Source organism: Mercenaria mercenaria, chromosome 3 (assembly GCF_021730395.1).
Source record: "Mercenaria mercenaria strain notata chromosome 3, MADL_Memer_1, whole genome shotgun sequence".
NCBI lineage: Eukaryota > Metazoa > Mollusca > Bivalvia > Venerida > Veneridae > Mercenaria > Mercenaria mercenaria.
In genome coordinates, this window is record NC_069363.1 from 103,882,008 (window position 1) to 103,897,804 (window position 15,797).

The 15,797-nt window shown below is 35.3% G+C and overlaps 1 protein-coding gene across 1 annotated transcript in view; it reads left to right on the plus strand.

Moving 5' to 3' along the window:
- Nucleotides 1-8,361, plus strand: part of LOC123543409 (general transcription factor IIF subunit 1-like) — a 30,563-nt gene extending 22,202 nt beyond the window's left edge. Inside the window, exons 6-12 of the mRNA XM_053539587.1 lie at nt 107-185; nt 1,068-1,215; nt 2,518-2,753; nt 3,534-3,631; nt 3,894-3,984; nt 4,991-5,093; nt 5,895-8,361. Of these exons, the coding sequence (XP_053395562.1) occupies nt 107-185; nt 1,068-1,215; nt 2,518-2,753; nt 3,534-3,631; nt 3,894-3,984; nt 4,991-5,093; nt 5,895-6,102 (963 nt within the window). The 3' untranslated portion in view covers nt 6,103-8,361. The remainder of the gene's footprint in view (nt 1-106; nt 186-1,067; nt 1,216-2,517; nt 2,754-3,533; nt 3,632-3,893; nt 3,985-4,990; nt 5,094-5,894) is intronic.
- Nucleotides 8,362-15,797: the final 7,436 nt, after the last annotated feature.

A 15,797-nucleotide genomic window follows, 5' to 3' on the forward strand; every position in this document is an offset into this window, starting at 1 on the left:
TTTTGTTTTTTTGCAAGTTATACATTCTCAGAAGTAGCATTATGTTCATGTAGTGTGAGCAGATTTTAACATAAGCATGTGTTGAAACACAGGAATATTGTTACAGATATTGACTGACATGGAGGAATGGGGTTTCGATGAAGATGATGATGACGATGATGATGATGATGACGACGAAGAGGGAGGTATAAATCAGTTACTATTTATAGCTTATCATTTTGCAGTTAAGGTAGTGGAAGGTAACGATAGTCGGCAAATCTCTATATGGGATTTCAACATTTTCCGTTTTTTTTATGAAAAGCACTTTGAGCTACAGATTCAACTGAAGAATGCTTTACAACCTAACAAGAATACGTAATCGCATGTCAGTACTCATCAACTACTTTAAAGGTTTCTCTGATTTTCATACCTGGTGTGACAGTGACTAGAGTCTTTTTAATTAAGTGCTGTTTAATTTTAAAGGCACTTTTCATATTTATGTCAAATATTTCAAAATTCAGGAAGTACTTTGATTTGTTAGTGTTTGCAAATAAAAAAAGTCCATACAGAGAGTTCTAGGCAGTGTTTGGTTATAAACCATATATCTAATCTGTAAGATATTCAGGAAAACTCCCAAAAACTTTAGCCACAAAGTAAAATACAGGTATTGATGAAATAGTTTCCAGTTTATACCATGGCTTTAATAATACATTTTAACATAAGTAAGTACAGTTCATCACAATGGAAAATGTTTACAAAGATTTGCACTTTAGATATACTTTGTATTATGTTTCTAAATTCTCAACAGACATGTTCATATGTTATGAAAATAATGATATTCTGATGTTAACCTATAGGTCAGTCCCTTTAACTGTATTGTAAAGGTATTCTGATTTATACCCACTATTAGACATAAGTTTGAAGGCCAGTCTAAAAATTCCATGTTTGGTTGTTTCTGTGCACAGTCTGGAAATCAACCAATGGTAATGATGTATTCTTAGACTGGTCTCCAAAAACAGTTTTACAACCTAAGACCCAGTGTTTTTTGTTGAGGTTTGCTTGTCACAGTCTGATGTATGTGCTTACAGAGAAAAAGCCAAAGAAGAAAGAAAAAAAAGATACAAAGAAGAAAGGAAGGAAGGTTGCAAAACTAAATGACAATGACGAGGCTGTAGAAGATAGTGACGAGGGAGATTTTGATGACAGAGAACTAGATTATATTTCAGATTCTGGAAGGTAGGTTATTATAGTGTTGACGGTTTAAAGGTTAGCAAAGTTTGATGTTTTGAGGAGATAATTATGCATACATGAGAAAATGATGGCTGAATGCTGTAAATCTTCTGTTTAGGTTATCTGTGAATTGTGTGCGCAAAATTTTAGAATTTATTTGAAGATTTAAGCACAAGGTTGAAGGGCATTGCCTTCCTGTATTTTGAGTAATTAATTCTAAACACCTTTTCTGGTAGCTTGATATAAAAGTTGTCTATTTGGATAATACTTACATCATTTATAAACATAAGGTACAATGCTGTATGAGCCTAGAAGATAATTAATCCCCCGCCACAAGTGGTGAGGGGGGGGGTTACAGGAATGGTCTCCGTCCGTCGGTAACAATTGTGTCCGCTCCATATAACTTAAACCTCTTGAAGGATTTACATGAAACTTGGGTCAAATGATCACCACATCAGGATGATGTGCAGAACTCATGAGTCAGCCATGTTGGCTCAAGGTCAAGGTCACAACTCAAGGTCAAAGGTTTGAGCCTTCCATTTTATATCTGCTCTGTTTCTCCTAAACCCCTTGAGGGATTTTCATGAAACTTGGGTCAAATGATCAACTCATCAAGATGATGTGCAGAACTCATGAGTCAGCCATGTCAACTCAAGGTCAAGGTCACAAATCAAGGTAAAAGGTTTGAGCCTTCCATTTTGTGTCTGCTTTGTATCTCCTTAACCCCTTGAAGGATTTTAATATGACTTGGCTGTAATATACCCCTTATCAAGACAATATACAGAACTCAAAATTCACCCAGGCCAGCTCAAGGTAAAGGTCACAACTCAAATGTTAATGCTTCCACCCAATACCATCAACCCTTTCACTATCCATAATAGTGGCGGGGGATATAGGTGTCTTTCAGACTGACTTGTTATTTTTGAGTCAGCTTTTTTCAGGTAGTTGAAAAGTAAAATGAAATTGGAATATCTCGATTTGAAAAAATCAGAAATAGTTGATGATTCAGATACATTTGTCTGAAGTTGTTTTCTAGTGTTCACAATATATATCTAGGCTTAACTTAATGAAAACCATTTCCACTTTTGACTTAGTAATAACCATTTAAGGACAGGTAATGACATTCAGCAATTTCTGTGTGATTACATATTCTTGTATGCTATTTTGTCATCCTTTAGCCATAAAAGAAAATTTGCTTCTTGATGTTTATAACTCTTGAAGAATGCCAAATTCGGTAATGGAGAATATGGAAAGGAACCAAAATTTTCATCATTAGTGGTCAATTACCTTAGCAAATCTGTTTTTCAGTGAATCAGAACTAGATGAGAAAGAGAAAGATGCCAAGTACGATACACAGGGTGTAGATCAGGAACGTGGACTGAAGAAACTGATCGACTCAGAGGAAGAGAGCAGCGAGGAGGAGGGAGAAAATAAAGAAGAAGAGGAGAACGAGGAGGGAGAGGCTGACGAGGGAGGGGGAGAGGGAGGTGGTGGCGGCAAAGAGAAAAAAGTGAAGAAAGAAAAGAAGGAGAAAAGTAAAGATGGTAAGGACTTGAATGATCCAGATTGTTTAGTTTGGACAGAATTTCAGGATTGCAGGGTTGTCATTTAACTTTACTAGTGTTATCTATTCTCTGTTAGTAATTGGCAACTTGTTCACATAAATCAAACGTGAAGGAGAAACGAACTTAGACATGTCGTCTTCATTCAGTCATCACTGAAAACATATGTCTACAACCATCTCATTGGAAATTTTGTGTTTACCTGGTTGGCAAATCTGTTTTTGGCTTAAGTATATTTAGGATGATTCATTTTCAAAGAGAAGAATATGGAAAGAAAACCTCAAGAAATATATATGGCTTTATGAGTTAGTTGTTTGTTTGATCTTTTGAATATTGTTTTCATCTTAAACATATGATGTAGGTTATTATATGTGGCAGATATACTGTTATTGTATTTGGTCCACTGCATATCATTAATTCACCAATGCAGTTTTACTGGCTGGGAAATGACATGCATTGATTTATTCATTCACAAATTTCTCTTCTTTGAATAGCATAGCCTGAGCCATACACCAATGCCCAGTGTGGCTGTTAGAGAAATATCAGATTTTTATTTGTTACATATATATGTCTATTCATAAACAGGACACAACCATATGTGTGACTTTGTTATACTGGGATGATAAGAACAGTAACTCTATAGACAGCAGAGATTCTCATATAGATAATTAACCCATATAATGCTGTTCATTGTGCATGTAGTACCATGTATATTGTTGTTGAAGTGATATTTTCAGATGTCAACATGTTTATGTTTTTAAGGTGGAGATGACAGTGACAGTAGCAGTTCCTCCTCGGACAGCGAGGACTCGGATATAGACAAGAATGAGGATAAGTTCTCATCTGTTCTCTTTATGCAAGTATGTAACAATGTTTGACTTACTTTTCATGTTTACATTTAGCTTCTACACTAGAAATAGATTTTTTGCTTTGATTATGTTGAGTTCCCCACTTGCACTAATCAAAACCTTTCTACATGTTCTTGAAAAGTTGTGTCAAATGTGCTTGCAAATGTTTTGGAAAATTTTAAACTTAAAAAAGTTTGTAATAGTCTCATCTGAATTTCTGCATGCAAAGTAAATCAGTTCTGCACAAGAAGAACATGTTACATAAACTTTTCAGAAAAGGAAAGGTGGATCAAGATCTAACACTCCAACATTTGACAAATCAGCTGATAGTAAGGTAGATGTCAAGACAGAGGTCAAATCAGATGGTAAGTTTTATGATAGTTACTTGGAAATATATTTCTATACGTTTGATTTGTACAATTACTTTGCAGTGATAAAACAGCTTGGAGTTATATTAATGGTTTTCAAAGACAATGTTTTCAGCTTCTGCTACTATTTAGTTTAGCCTCCCACTGTGAGTATAAGCCCTTCCCCAACACCCCTTACAGCTCTGTCTGTCCATCTGTCCATCTATCCGTCTGCTTGTAATAACTAGAGAATGATTTGTCTCACAATGGTCAGACTTCATGGGATGATTGCCTATGTTCACTAAATGACCTCTAGTATTTTGTGGTGCATAGGTCAAAGGTCAAGGTCATAGTGACCTTAACACTGGAAACAGTTTTCACTGACTAAAGAACACTTTGACCTGCAGTTGTCAAGTTTCATAGAAAGATTGCTTGTGGTCAGTAGGTGACCCCTATTGTTCTGTAGTTAGGAGTTCAAATGTCAAGGTCACAGTGATCTTTAGACCGAAAACTGCTTCCTGCTTAGGTCTACAGTTTTCAAACTTCATAGGAATATTGCTTATGGTCAGTGGATGACCCCAATTGTTTTAGGGATCAGTAGGTCAAGGTCACAGTGACCTCAAGACTGAATTTGCTCAATAAGTAAGGAATGCTTTGTCCTACAATAATCAAACTTTGTAGGAGGATTGCCTTTGGTCAGTAGATGACCCATATTGTTTTGGGGGTCAGTAGTTCAAAGGGCAAGATTACAGTGATCTCCATACTGAAAATGGGACAAGCCATCATAGGGGGCATACATGTTTTACAAAAAGCTTTTTCTTTAAAGGGTGTATTGTTAAAAACCTTTTGTCATGAATATCTGATTAAAGATATTTTCTTTGAATGTTTAAAGAGTCTGATGATTTTTTTATTGATAATTTATTGCCCATCATCCATATGAAGATAAGTAAATCTTAAAGTTGCTGTGTCATGCACCATGATATTTTAGCAGCTGATTTTAAGGCTGGAATACTTGACATTACAGGTGTAAAGAGGAAGATGGAGGGTGAAGATACGACAGACTCACAGAAGAAACCTAGAACTGAATCTCCCGTTGTGCCGTCTGCTTCCAGCGCATCATTGTCTAGGTACGTAGATATCTTTCACTTGCCAACAGTAATATCCCATTGTGCCATAGATCTGCTTCCAGTAAAATCATTGTTTAGGTATGTAGATATTGCCTGAGGCATTTACTTGGTAAAAGATATTTTGATCTTACAAGTATCCTGTATTTATTTATTCCTTTAGAACAAGATTGCCATTTGCAGTTTAAGGAGATTATTTTGAAAATTGTACTTCACAAAATGTATAGAGTATCAATTGTTCTTGTCAGGTCTGCAGAAATATTTATAATCACTCTTTTAAGTCTGTCAACATTTTACCTGTCACCAAAATAGTTAAAACTGGAACAATTGAACTATGAGAAACACTGACATAAAGAAAGTATAATCAAGTTGCTATGGCATGATTTGATTATTTGCCCCAATGTCAAATTGTATAGATTTACAGTAGTCTTTGGACTTGAAATACACCTTTTATATCCATCAGTACAAAGTATAATTATGTTTAAGGAATGTTCAGATTTATAAAGAACTATATTTAATTGTTCACCATGGTATGACTACCTGCACAGATGGAGGTCAAAGGTCAAGAAAGCTTTATTTGGTATCTTCCTTCACTGGAAGATTTTTTTATAAAACAGACATTAATTGTTGACAAAATTATGTCTGTCAATATGCAGAATGCACAGTCCAGGCCTCTGGATCCAGTCAATGTCACACATTGATGTCAAAGGTAATAATTTCCCTGTCTCAAAGTGATGATGGGAGATATTAATCACATTCAGTGATAGCTCTAGTTTTTATGGTCATCATGTTGTATATTTACAGTGGTGAGATAACGGAGGAAGCTATCAGACGGTATCTGTCTCGTAAACCCATGACAGCTAAAGAACTTGTACAGAAATTCAAATCAAAGAAACCGCAGATGTCGAAAGATCAGATGACTCAACGTATTGGACAGTTATTGAAGAAAATCAATCCGGAGAGAAAATATGTGAACAATGTGTTGTATTTATCTTTAAAGAAATCAGATTGATGATGTCTTCATTCCATAATGCCTGCTGTTTAGTACTGGTTGTATAAAAAAGTGAATTTGATTGAAAGATATCTCAGGGATATCTATAAATGACTGGATGCTGTATCTAGTTATTGTTTGAGTTGTAGGCCGTGTCCTAGTAACACTTACCCTGCTAAATTTCTATACTGAACTTGTCCATCTTTCAATCTGGACAGTACCATTAACTGTTAAAAGGGGTGCTACTGTAAAATCTGGTAAATAAGCGTATACGCTTATAATAATTTTAGTGGCACTTTTATGCGCCTATTTTTGATATGTGCTTATACTTAAGCCAAAACTATGGGCTTATATTTGATATGTGCTTATAGACAAGCCGTGTGCGCCTATTTTTGATATATTAGAAAAATTGACAGTGCTTACCTTAGTTGAGAAAACGAAAGTAAAACATGGTCATGGACGTGCACAGTGAACTACTTCCTTCTATTGCATACAGTATTTATACATAATGAAAGCATAATTGATCATATATAATTTCCAGATAATGTTCAATCTCCTGCACCATTCAATCACTGTTCAACACTAAGATTGTAACATTTTATCCATATTGCTTTCACACACTTACAAAAGAATGACAAACTGTTATGACAACGCAAACAACTTTTCTGGTATTCAAACTTATTTTCATTTACTGAAAACATTTTCTATTCAAAAAGCATGATTATCGTAAACAATTATCATTTTATCAGTTAATAAACTTTAAAATCTTTTAACACCCATCGGCTATTCAACAGGTAAGAACACTTGTCACCTGTATTTATGATTAACAATGATCAGGGTATAATACCGTAATTACGTATTTTTGCTGCATCTGTTGTTTGTTTACCAGTAATCGGATATGCGCCTACTTTCGAGACAAAATTATGGTAAGAGCATGACATGCGCTTATTATCCCATATGGAATAACGGTAAGGCCGTATGCGCTTACTTTTGATATGCGCTTATATTCGAATATGCGCTTATTTACCAGATTCTGCAGTATCAAAAAGATACTAACTGAATAGCGAACAGTGCAGATCATGATCAGACTGCACATATGTGCATGGTGATCTTAATCTGTACTGGTCGCAAAGGCAGAAACACTTGCTGCCAGCAGGTTAAGGGTTAACTAAATGAGGCACTGTAATTTTAATGTTAACTTGTGGCATATATTGGTTGCTGGAATAGCTTGTTATGGAGAAGTATCATGTTTGATTGAGGATTATTCTTAACCTTTAAGCCTGCTAAATTCCTAAAATGGACTGGTCTATCATTCAATTTGGGCAATACCATTTATTATTCAAAGGGATGTTCACAGAAAATTTACCGACTGAATAGCGAACAGTGCAAAAGATGATCATGCTAGTAGCCTAAAGGTTAAAATGGTTAATTTTGGGAATTTATAATTTGAGCGTGACATAATTGTTCAGCATTGCTCAGGGAGGGAAACAGATATACGTGTATGTTGAGTACAGAATGTGGATTTTGAATCCTGATTTTTGTGTCCGATCTCTTGATATTACTGATTATTGGAATACTAAATGTCTACTCTAACATGTTTATAAACATTTATGTATGTATGACCCACCTCATAGAGTCAGTGGATCTGATGAAATGAGAATTTGTCAAACAGTTGATTATTTCTTGCCTGGCTATTTAACATTTTTATTCACATCACGTACATGTACTTTTGAAAAGTCTGATTGTAAGTTTATTGAATGTGTGAAAGATATTCATTTAATCATTTTGTGGGCCTTAAAGGCCTTCATCATTCCATGTGTTTACTCTAGGTCATTTTTGCATTTTGTTATGTTGAAAACTAATGCAGGACATGTTGCTAGAAATCATTTAGTGCAGCAGATAATGTGAATTTATGGTAAGAAATATTTCAGTGAGAGAAAAGAGTGTTTTAAATCTACAGAAAAACTTGTTACACTACTGCATTACGGTATATTGTGCTCAGTATTTTCAAATAGTTCTGTGCTATTGAAAAGTAAAATAGATTTCTATAGAGTTACCAGTTATGCAGTCACAATATCAAACAACCTTGAAATTTGATGATAAATGCTTTTTTTTGTTTCTGTGTGGTCAAAGTTGCTTTACAAGTAAGAGGGCAACTTTTGCCTCCCACCGGTTCTTTAAAAGTGATGGGTACTGCTGTAACATGCATTGTTGTTGAAATATGAAAAGTGCTAGTTTTGTGCAATAGATCACAGAAGTAAATGATAAAAATGACAAGAATTTTGTGTTTTTTGCTTTTTTAAATTTTTAAGTTTAGTTCACCTGAGCACATGGTACGCAATTTGAGTTCTTGTGATCGCTCTGTGCTTCTCACAGTTCAAAATTAGATCACCTGATACCATGAACATGGTCACTTGGACAAGTCAGAGGAAAAACCTTGTTAACACTCTAAAAGCCACAATTTTACTTGATCTATGAAATCTGGATCACCTTCAAAACTGGTTTACCTTGGGTCAAAAACTAGGTCACAAGGTCACATCATAGAAAAACCTTGTTAACACTTAGAAGTAACTTTTTCTCATTTGATCTTCATTAAAAATTGTTTGAATGTTACTTCTATCAAAATTGCTCAAACTATAAATAAAACTGAGAGATCTAGTGCTATCATGGCCTTCTTGCTAATTTTTCAAATCTAAATATATGGTTCAGGACTAGTTCAAATATTTTTTTGAGATACTTATCAAACAAACTTTTAGTCTCTCTTAGCATAGCTTTTACAAAGTCAAGTGCAATAACTAAGGTTTAACTAGGTGAATCAAGCAAAACCCCAGCTGCACTACCTCATGTACTGAATAACAATTGTGTGTTTGGTGTCTAGGGCAAATACTGAGATATGTATGACTTTGAATGTTGGACAGACAAACAGAAAAACACAAGTCTAAGTGCCTCCCAAGAATTTTTAAGGGGTGGGTAAGGTCATAAGAAAACGGTGCATTCTGATGCATAATTTTATCATCCAGTCAATAGTGCAAGTACAACAACATTCCACCCACTAGAGTTTGATCAACCGTTTCCATGGTAAGATTTCTCTTTAAATATAAGACAATATAATTTGTATTATACATCATTATAAAAAAAACCAAAGGTTGGTAACAGGAACTTTTTAAATTTTTGCAGTATCTTGGTTCTGAATTTCTAGTACCTGAACACTTACGTCGGGTCATTTTTCAAGAATTTCAGACATAATGAAAATTTCAGTTCTATCTTTATTGTTGATGAATTTGTTACAAAACATTTATGTTATCATAGTTGCTGTAAAAGCAGTATTTCCCAGTCAAAAACTTGTAAAATGTCAATGTTTTTTTTTTTCAGCTCACCTGTCACATAGTGACAAGGTGAGCTTTTGTGATCACCCTTCGTCCGTCGTCTGTCCGTCAACAATTTCTTGTCTGCACGACAGTGGTTTCATTTATGATTTTATTTTAACCAAACTTGCACACAACTTGTTTAACTTGGAACCACAGGTAAAATATATTACTGGTATTTAATTTGACATTAATCAAAGTATCTTTAGAATTCAAAAACTTCCTCCTAGAACATGCGGAGACTAAACTAAACCTGGAGAAAATGTCAGTGTCCCTACTGGGGATCAAATGCCAGACCTGATTATCTGTAGGTTAACATTAATTAACCCTTACCCTGCTAAATTTCTATAATGAACTTGTCCTTTCAATTTTGACAGTACCATTAACTGTTAAAAAGGGTGCTTATCAAAAAGATAGACTGAATGGCGAACAGTGCAGATCATGATCAGACTGCATGGATGATGGTTGCAAAGGCAGAATCAATCATGTCCAGCATGATAGATAGATAGATAGATAGATAGATAGATATCTTTATTGCCTCCAAAGATTGAAAAGTACATATTATAATATATAACATTTCAATTTACAAAGCATAATTACAAAACAATAGGTACAATATAAGTTCAATGTACAAATCACAATTGCATATTAAGATGAATATTGAATATCAATTCCAATTATAACTGAGATGCTAACACATATGTATATTATATCTACATATAGTAGTAACAGAAACCTGTATACATATGTGAGGAATAATAATTGCATCAAACGATTCGTAAAATCTGCGAATTTGTTAAGTTTAAAAGCTTATCGAAACGAAATATAAGCATTTAGTTAACAAATATAAGCAGAAGAGATGTGTTAAATGAAAAATTGTAAATCATAGTGTACAGTGAAATCAACATTTAAACATGGTTAATAACTTAACTTTATAGCTAAAGTTCGATTTCGGTCATTGAGCTGCCGTGACTGCCCTTTAACGTATGGAACTACGTCACGGTCCCATTTTCGAAATCCAATAATAGTAGTCTATTTACAATAGTGTACATATCTTTGATAACTAGTTGTAATCATATCAACATTACAGAATAAGGCCACAAGCCATTTGATGATAGTGTTTGATTAACACTGCGAAATTTGTGCATGTAATAAGACATAATTCATACATTTCACCTTGTTGTACAGTCAAGTCAAAGGCTGTAAAGCCCTTAAACATTTCTAACATTTGTTGCTCGGGGCTACACTACAAAACTGGTCAAACGTTTCAATGCCTAAGTCATTGGATAATTTTGACCAAAGATTTGACCTACGAGTGTCATGATTGGACAGAACTAATGAGTGTAGAGAACTATGTTCGTTACAATACGACACTTTGTGCACTCCGTCATAAATCTCGTGAAAAAAAATCCCACATTAATTTCATTGCCTGACAGTTCATAGTGGTAGTTTCAGTAAATTTGACAGAATTTTCCATAGATTACAAGGAATGTACTCGTAGTGTATTTTTTAAAAAACTGTATAGTACATTATCACTACATATTCTTGTTTTCCCAAATTCAAATTTCATTGTACATTTTAACTGCCTTTTTAACAGTTGTTTTCCATCAATTATTATTAGGAAAAGAGCCATCATGACATAATTAGACAACACATACATAACCATATTTCCCTAAGACTCTATATAATGTCGGGCATGAACCCTTTACTTTTTCTTGGGTTATTCATGTACGATATTAGTCTGTGGCAAAATACTTTTTAATGTTAAACTTAGAATCAAGTAAGAAATAACTGACCGAAAAGTAAAAGTTTGCGTTTGTCTATAAGAATTGTTATAGGTAAAATCCCAAAGACAGCTGAAAGCTATATCAGTGCGAGTATATTCCGGTAATCCTTGAAAGAATTTGACCACGGCGCGTGGGCTCTTTTCCAGCATTGTGATATGTGATTCTGTAAAAAGTATTCCATACCTCGCTGCCGTAGAGAGTTTTGGGGTAAGACAAACTGATTCATATATTTTCTTTGACGAAATCGGGTTTAAGCCATTGCATTAACTCCACAATCCACAAGACTAAAGAATGACTTTCGCAACTTATTGCAGCATTCACGTACATTATGGTCTAATGACAAGTTCTTTTCACAGTTATTAAGGTAGATATATTTTCTGTTTCTTCTATAACGTTATTTCCAAGTTTCCAATTGCGGTTTCTTGGTGAAAGTTTCATTAAATACAACCACTTTACATTTAAGCGGGTTGTAAAGAAAAACGTTCATTTAACGAATTTTGAAAACAAATTCGAGAAGTTTATCTAATCCATTTTGGTATAGACAGGATCACCCATGTCGTCTGCTGAAGTAGGACAACCACAATTTATTGTGTTCATTTTAAAACTGAAACCGCTAGAATCAATTTTGTTCATTAATTCATTTATGAAAATCAATTTCATGTGTGGACTTAAAAACCTGGCCTTGTCTGGTGCCTTGTAAGACTGGGAACCAGTCAGATTGGTATCCGTTTGATCGTACACTGCTGTAGCTATTTCATACAACGATAGTATAGACTTGTAGAGTGTTATGTCAATATCCATTTTATAAAATTTTTAAAACTGAGAAGATCAATCCAACAGCGATCAAATGCTGTTTAGCGTCCAGAAAACAAGCTATAGTGTAGAGTGGTTTCTGCAGCAAAAACTAAATTTTCACGCAGCATTAGTGACGTCACCCACACAGCTAACGTTACGCGGAAACCCCCTTGTGAAGGATTAAGGTGAAGTTTATCGTCACTATTTAGGAGCAGGAGAAACAACTTTTTCATATAGTTTGAGAAGTAAGAACACAATGTGATTGCCCGTGTTATTTGGGTCCGTCTTCTTCTGTTCCCACTTTAAAATAATGTGATGATAATACCCCTTTTCTTTTCCCATGGGTGTATGCGAAGATTTAAGCATGCAATTTATAGTTTCACTATAAACATTACAAAAAGTTCTCCGCCTTTGGATAACATTTTCATAGTATATTTTGTCGTTTGCCGCAGGCTTTGCCTTTCTTGCACAATTGAGGGGCCTTTAAACAATGTCTCTTTCTATTAAATAAGGGTTTTACCGTATTTATTATTTAAGTTTTGGCGTAAAGAAGAGATTTCGCTGGTAACTGTCGGTCTGTACGTCTCGTTAAAACCTTCGCTTTCCGTGGGGGAATAAAGATCTGCAAAATAGTCTCTCCAGCATGAGTTAATTGCTTGCGGATCTGTATAGCGGACATACTTGAAAACCATCTCAAGCGAAGAGATGCGTTTTGGGGTTTTTTCCTGCGTTTATTTAAATTTAATTTCCAAAACTCACAACTGTCAATTTCTGCAGCCACAAACTTTTTCATGTTCTTGCTCCTGCAATATTTCATAACACAGATTCTATGAGCAGACCTAAACTTGCTTTTGGAATCTTTATACGATTTATAACTAGATGCTGTATTCCCTCTAGGCTGATTTTCTTTCATCCAGTTAGTACGTTTAGTTTCATATCATTGTGGAGCCTGATAAGTTCCGGTTCCAGTACGGTTTAATGTACGGGTTTTAACCTACTCGCGGGATACATGCTCTGAGGCAGTGTTAATAACAGACACAATTTTTTCGTACAAATTGGTCAATCTCACGCGTGCTTTTATGTTGAACTTGCTAAGCAGTAATAATTCGCTGTTTTCAAGAAAGCATTTATAAGCATTAAGCTGGTTTTGCTAACATTTTTCCAGTTGATAATGTCTGTTTTAGACTATTATTAGTTTGGGGCGAGTAAGCAGATGGCATTATAACGGAGCATATTACCGGCCGATGCGTTGACACATTCAATGCATTATCTCTAAGATTTTGCAATTTACCATATTTTAGAAAAACCTTCAGACATTATGTAAAATCTATCAAAGTTTCTCTATCACAGTTGTATGGTACATTTGTAAATTTTGCCCCGAGCAAACAGTTTCGTAATTATAGCTAACATATCATAATTTGACCCTTAAAGTCCATTATAAGTTTACTTCTTGAGTCAATTAGTGAAAATATCCCATGTTCTGATTCAATTCAGCATTGTAGTCACCCCCTACATATAATGTGACCTTTGTCAATGTACATACATATAATATTTTCCATTTTTTCAAGGTAAGTTCTATACTTAAGCAAAGAATGGTTTTTTTACAAGGAATGTTTTATTTGAAATATGAAAACATAACACCCTGGATGTCATTAATTGTTACCTATAATATTGTCACTAGGAATACAAGCGGGCAGATGATCGAGTTTCAGTGTTTTTCTCCATAGAATAGCATACCTCCCTTCCTACTTTAGATTAGGCAAGTTCAAGGTCTGGGTCTGGGTATTGCAATACTAGTATAGTCAGTATGAATAGAGTCAAGGGAAATGGAGATTACTTCTGTATAACCAGTGTTCGGAAATGCCGCAAAGTCTACACTATAAATATTTAAAAAGTTACATAGGTAACTTGCACTGGACATGATGCCAGTAGAGTTCCAAGTTGCAATGTTAAGATCTTTTATTGTCATTTACTGTGTAAAAAGATACCTACTTTAACAGTCTACATCGTCTTCAAGTAACGAGTACCGATTTTATGTTGGAGTTACGTCGCGGGTTCTCCGACACCCATTGGTTGTAACGGGATCTCCGCCGATCCCATTCTTTTTCTCGAATCATCGCAGTCGTACTGTTTGTTTGTATTGTTCCTCGGCATCCATGGCCTGCAGATACAACCCGAAGGCCAGAAAGCTGGGTCGTCCACAAGAAGATTTGCGTTTTCGTCATCTTCGACTTTTAAAGCGAATCGTAGTAGTATTGAATTTTCTATTCGGAAACCGATACTTTGGTAACTTTTGGGCCCTGATTACGCACAAACGATGCAATTTTTGTTCAGTTATTGTTGGTTTAAGCCCCCCGACGTAGAAACGCCTTGTTTTAAAGTTTAACGTATGTGAAAAGTCTCCATAATCATCAGAAGGTTGGGCTTCGGTATTGTTCATATGCCTATTACGGTAGAATCGGGACGAGGGTTTTCTCTATGATAGCAAAATTGACACGCTTTTGCTTTTTCTTATTTTTATCCCGATTTTCTCGTACACTAACGCGAGTAGGGATTGGTAATATTTCCAAATGATGTAGTACTTTTAACATTCTTGTTGACTGATGTTCGCTGATCTGCAGCATTCCGCAGAATACGGAGCAGCCGGGTCTCTTGCGGATTGAAGAATGTTTCATAGTCTTGATCACGTGATGTTAAGTTGTCGTCTGCAACAGTTTCCGCATGTGTAGGGATCAGAGGTTCCTGTTCAAGGATTTGTGGCTGGGAGTTAACCACGTCACGCGGTGAATGAACTGTTGGCGATGTTTTATGATATGAGGACACGATCCTCTTCATGTTTTCAATAGTTCGATTCAGTTCGATTAAGTTGTCTTGCAAAAGTTTAAAATTGTGTCCATTTTTCAACACCATAGATTTACAAATGTTAACATCAGATTTTATGGTTTCGCTGAAATTATCCATTCGTTTGATCATATCTTTTACTTCGGACTGAATTTCTTCATGTTTCGTTGACAAATTCGATCAACTTTATATCATTTACCGAGGATTTTATCTCAGCACTGTCTTTACCTCGAATGTTTTCTGATGCCGCCTGACGTTGTTTTATAAGAAGCAGATCTGCCTGAAGTGACACTACGACATCTTTCAGATTGTTAATTTCACATTTACATTGACAGTTGTTTGGGATCTGTACGGCCAATGACTTTCTTGCAGTATTCCGTTTTGAATTACTGATCAGCTCTTTAATGGAAGAGTAATCCGCCCCTTCTATAACACTAAGTAGTGCATGTATATCATAGGCTAACTTCACAGCAGCACTGTCACCAGTACGCGTGTTCATTCTTCGTTTCATTTCAGTACTGCTGTCAAATGGAAAGTTTTCTAGGTTTCGCACATATCTGAAAAGCATGAGTCTAGTATTCTCAAGTTTCTGTTCACATTGTTCGTAATCAAGTAATAAATGGTTAACAAACATGTCAGTTGGTTGTTCTCGAGCCAATAGTAAGAGACGTTCCTGTTCAACAATGTCTGTGCAATTTTCGGGTTCAATGGTACTCTTTGGGATGTCATCATCCTCGTCAGATTCATATGCGTGTTCACGATTTGTATTTGGGAGCATTGGTGGTAACATAAATGTCAAGATCATATTTGTCTGGAATGTTGTGCTGTTGGGTTACTGATGCTGTAATTGGCACTTTTACATCAGTGTTTTCGTAAATGTTTGGCTCGTATTCTGTGATAGAGGTGTCTATCTCCATGTTTTAAGCAA